At 48.7% G+C, this 5,000-nt stretch overlaps 1 protein-coding gene across 1 annotated transcript in view; it reads right to left on the bottom strand.

Annotated features, from left to right (window-relative positions):
• LOC110514120 (protein unc-80 homolog) overlaps positions 1–5,000 on the bottom strand; it is a 110,001-nt gene that overhangs the window by 86,049 nt on the left and 18,952 nt on the right. Inside the window, exons 11-15 of the mRNA XM_090207548.1 lie at positions 3,908–4,057; positions 3,185–3,453; positions 2,076–2,435; positions 1,410–1,541; positions 990–1,137 (exon numbers count right to left, since the gene is read on the bottom strand). Of these exons, the coding sequence (XP_090063674.1) occupies positions 990–1,137; positions 1,410–1,541; positions 2,076–2,435; positions 3,185–3,453; positions 3,908–4,057 (1,059 nt within the window). The remainder of the gene's footprint in view (positions 1–989; positions 1,138–1,409; positions 1,542–2,075; positions 2,436–3,184; positions 3,454–3,907; positions 4,058–5,000) is intronic.

Raw genomic sequence — 5,000 nt, 5'->3', positions numbered from 1 at the left:
ACACCGCTTGTTTAAGTGGATGGGGGCGGGACAGAGGGAGGGAAGGCAGGACAGATGAGTGGAGGGAGGAGGGGAACATGGCTTGTTTAGGTGGATGGGGGCGGGACAGAGGGAGGGAAGGCAGGACAGATGAGTGGAGGGAGGAGGGGAACATGGCTTGTTTAGGTGGATGGGGCGGGACAGAGGGAGGGAAGGCAGGACAGATGAGTGGAGGGAGGAGGGGAACACCGCTTGTTTAAGTGGTTGGGGGCGGGACAGAGGGAGGGAAGGCAGGACAGATGAGTGGAGGGAGGAGGGGAACATGGCTTGTTGAGGTGGATGGGGGCGGGACAGAGGGACAGATGAGTGGAGGGAGGATGGTGACAGAACAGACACAGAAACAGAGAGACAGCCGGTGGGTAAACATTGAGCGCTCTGGGATGCGTGGAGGTATGAGTGAGGTCAGATTCAGCATCGTGAAGCAGAGTGGACTGGATTATGGTAGAAGATACTTTAAGTATTAGTCGTCTGTCAATCTCATTGTCTACTGTTTGTTTTTAATCTGGAGATTGAAACTCTGCTGGACTTTACATTTTAATGATTGCTATAAGAATGTGATTATATACATTCATTCATTTAAATGTTTAGTGTGATTTGATTGTTGTGATAGATTAGAATGAATTACAAAATGTATGATTTAGTTTTAGAGAAGTCAACTCACCAATTCACCTGATTAAACCCATAGCATTTCTAAATACTTTACAATGAAATATATTATTTGAAACATTTTATGATTTTGGAGAATAATACAAACCCCTCTGCAAGGACAAACAAGAGTGATCAGTGAATTGTGTGATGTCAGTGGAGGCTGATTGGATGAGTTGCATAGCGTGACTTCATCAGTCCTACCATCAGAGAGGTTGAGAGGGGTGTGTGAGGCCGATGTGTGTGGTTAGCCGTGGCTCCATAGCAACACACACACACTCGGCGCATGCCTCACAAACACTTACTGTTGGTGATGGGCTCCATGCAGAAGCCCAGGAGTGCGTGCAGGAAGTCCACAATGTTGTTGAGCGAGTCCTTGTTGACGTAGTCCCTCATGGTCTGACGGAACTGCAGCTTGTCCAGCTTATACAGGTTGGTCAGGCAGTTCTGGGCCTGTATGTGGAACAAGGGGAACAGTAGATCCAAAATGGAGGATGTCTCAGATTCAAACAGCTATCTCAACCGGAGCCAAAATGGATGATGGTTTCCATTCACTCTGATAAAGCCCCTAAAAAATCCAACAGGTCCTATGTTGTCAAATGCTACTGTTTCTTGGACCAGGTCTCTCTCTTGCGAAATAGGTTTTTACCTCAGTGAAAATATAAATATATAACTAAATAATTTCATTCAATTTTGTTAAAGGGGCAATCTGTGAGTTGTCTGACCTGCATGCGGAGCCGGTCCCCTGACAGTCCTCTGTGGCCCTCCCCACAGCCGTAGGCACAACCCAGAGACTTGACCATCTTGATCAGCATGGTAAGAGCCAGCCGGTGGGTACTCAGTGAAGAGCCGTCCTCCTTGGAGTTAAACAGAAGGCACAGGGTATTACATGCTACATATAACATTCACACAAGTTGACAGGTTATTACTCACACCAACACATCATGTTTTATTTTGTGTTTTGTTCTAGTAGAATGACATCTATAATATGCTCTGTTCTATCTAATATACAGGTAATTATCTCTCTGTGGCCTTCTGTACTGCTATTGTTTGTGCAGACAGGCTCTGATGAAGGTCGACTGGCCGAAAGCTCATCCACAATGTAAGAAATTTGCATCTGACTAGAAGTGTGCGGTGATGTTTTCCTGTTTCTGTACGGGCATGTAAAATGAGATCCGTTACAAGATGTATACAGCCTGTCTTTTTACTGTTGTTTTTATTTCTTTACCTACCTATTGTTCACCTAATACCTTTTTTGCACTATTGGTTAGAGCCTGTAAGTAAACACAAGGTCTACACCTGTTGTATTCAGCGCACATGACAAATAAACTTTGATTTGATTTGAGAAAAATGTAAGAGTTGAAAGCTCATAGACGTATTCTCACACCCACCTTGCTGTCTTTCTCCTTATTGTTCTTCACATCGTCCTTGCTTCCTCCTCCGCTCCCTCCTCCACTTCCCCCACCTCCTCCTCCATCCCCCCCTCCTCCTCCTCCTCCACCCCCTCCTCCTGGTGCCGCCCCGCTGCACCCTCCAGACACGCCCCCTTGGGCGCCACTCAGGCTCTGATTGGCCCCCTCCTTCGGGAGGCGTGTCTCATCGTTCTCCTTGTCGTCGGGCTTGGAGAGCTTCTTTCCCATGCCCGGCACTACCCCCAGCTGCAGCAGGCAGTCGATGATGTTGAGCGACACGTCACAGATGCGTGAGCTGATGTCGTGGGTCAGCACGGCGTAGACCGCCCGCAGGATGGCCTGGGAGGGGTAGACGGGGAGACAAAGGGAGACAGATGGGTCAGTGTCAGGGGTTGGACACATTCAAATGAAGTGCATCCATCCATCACACCATCCATCCATCACACCATCCATCCATCACACCATCCATCACACCATCCATCCATCACACCATCCATCCAACACACCATCCATCACACCATCCATCCATCACACCATCCATCCATCACACCATCCATCCATCACACCATCCATCCAACACACCATCCATCACACCATCCATCCATCACACCATCCATCCATCACACCATCCATCCCACCATCCATCCATCACACCATCCATCCATCACACCATCCATCCATCACACCATCCATCCATCACACCATCCATCCATCACACTATCCATCACACCATCCATCCATCACACCATCCATCCAACATTCTCCAAGCTTCCCTACTAATTCCTCCCCAAGTGTTGTCCAGGCAGGAACCAGGCAGGAACCAGGCAGGACATTTACTTGACTGTGATATGTGGTTGTCTCACCTAGCTACCTTAAAGATGAATGCACTAACTGTAAGTCGCTTCTGGATAAGAGCGTTTTCTAAATGACTACATAGTAAATAGAGCCCAATGGTTCAGTAATGCCATGGTAGTGTGAGCCATCCTACTGGAGTTATGATATATAGTGAACCTGGTTATTCCTCCAGTACAGAAACCCTGTCAGAGACCTCAGACCAACAGGTGACACTCTTTATCACTGCCCCTCACCGTAAGGTCCAGCATGCCATTCTTCAGGATGAAGTTGTTGGTGCCCTCGATGTTGTCTCCCTCCTCCAGGCATGAGTAGTTGATACACGAGTCGGTGAAGCTTCGGGGCAGGTTGGCGCACGCCAGCGTCTCGTGGGGCATCTCTGGGATGGGTACAGGGTTACACAGCTTTTTCATGTGTTCGGTGAAGAAGTCGGCATAGCCCACGTTGAAGGACGCTACTGTGGTGTTGAACGTCGCCATGGTGATGGTGGAGATCTGTGAACGCACTGGGGGCGGAGGGGTGGGAGGAGAGGAGGTGAGGGGGTGGAGACATTCACAGATTTAGAGAAAATGTATATTTTGGATGGATGAATAGATGGATAGAGGGAGGGATGGAAGGAAGGATTGATGGAAGGCTTGATGGATAAAGGGATGGATGGATGATGGAGTGATGGATGAGTGGATGGATGGAGTGATAGATAGATGGATGGATATATCATTGAAGGTGTTCCGTTCATAACTGTGGGTGATGACAGAATATGGATGTATGGACTCTCTTACCCTCCCCCTTGGTGTGTACAGTGTTGTGGGTGTAAAGACTCTGACCCTCCCCCTTGGTGTCAACGGTGTTGTGGGTGTATAGACTCTGACCCTCGCCCTTGGCGTGAACGGTGTTGTGGGTGTATAGATTCTTAGCCTCCCCCTTGGCGTGAACAGTGTTGTGGGTGTATAGACTCTTACCCTCCCCCTTGGCGTGAACGGTGTTGTCTCCGTGGCTGTTGGAGTGGTCTGGCATGTCTCTGAGCAGGGAGTGATGGGAGTGTGAGTGTTTAGCACTCAGGTTGTCTGTGTCTGCAGCCGTGTCTGTGCTCCCTCGCCGCGTCAACTTACCTAAAACACCAACAAACACACAACTCTGAGTGAAAGACACCGGCACACAGCATTACAACCAAACACACACTCATTCACACATCCAAACTCACGTTCCTCTTCCCTGCCTTTTAAGACTGCCTAATAGCCAAATAAGCTCATGGCATTGCCACAAACCAATGCATACCACATCCTACTGTACCAGTTAACCCACATCTGTTCATTAAGAAAGTAGGGCTAAACGTTTAGGGCTTTTAAACTGATGCTTACATTCAAATGAGAAAGTCCCTTTTTCTGTGCACCTTTTGCAAAACATTAGAAGCAACAACCTTTCCTAACAACCAGACAAACATTAAGTTAATTAGGCTGACCCAGTTCAGCTGCTGTTAGGGGACTAACTCCTCTGACTCAGCTAATGAGAGCCAGGGGACTAACTCCTCTGACTCAGCTAATGAGAGCCAGGGGACTAACTCCTCTGACTCAGCTAATGAGAGCCAGGGGACTAACTCCTCTGACTCAGCTAATGAAAGCCAGGGGACTAACTCCTCTGACTCAGCTAATGAGAGCCAGGAGACTAACTCCTCTGACTCAGCTAATGAGAGCCAGGGGACTAACTCCTCTGACTCAGCTAATGAGAGCCAGGGGACTAACTCCTCTGACTCAGCTAATGAGAGCCAGGGGACTAACTCCTCTGACTCAGCTAATGAGAGCCAGGAGACTAACTCCTCTGACTCAGCTAATGAGAGCCAGGGGACTAACTCCTCTGACTCAGCTAATGAGAGCCAGGGGACTAACTCCTCTGACTCAGCTAATGAGAGCCAGGGGACTAACTCCTCTGACTCAGCTAATGAGAGCCAGGAGACTAACTCCTCTGACTCAGCTAATGAGAGCCAGGGGACTAACTCCTCTGACTCAGCTAATGAGAGCCAGGGGACTAACTCCTCTGACTCAGCTAATGAGAGCC

This window comes from Oncorhynchus mykiss, chromosome 18 (genome assembly GCF_057628025.1).
Source record: "Oncorhynchus mykiss isolate SJ-2025 chromosome 18, ASM5762802v1, whole genome shotgun sequence".
In the NCBI taxonomy this organism is placed as follows: Eukaryota; Metazoa; Chordata; class Actinopteri; order Salmoniformes; family Salmonidae; genus Oncorhynchus; species Oncorhynchus mykiss.
This window is presented reverse-complemented; position numbering and strand designations above follow the sequence as displayed.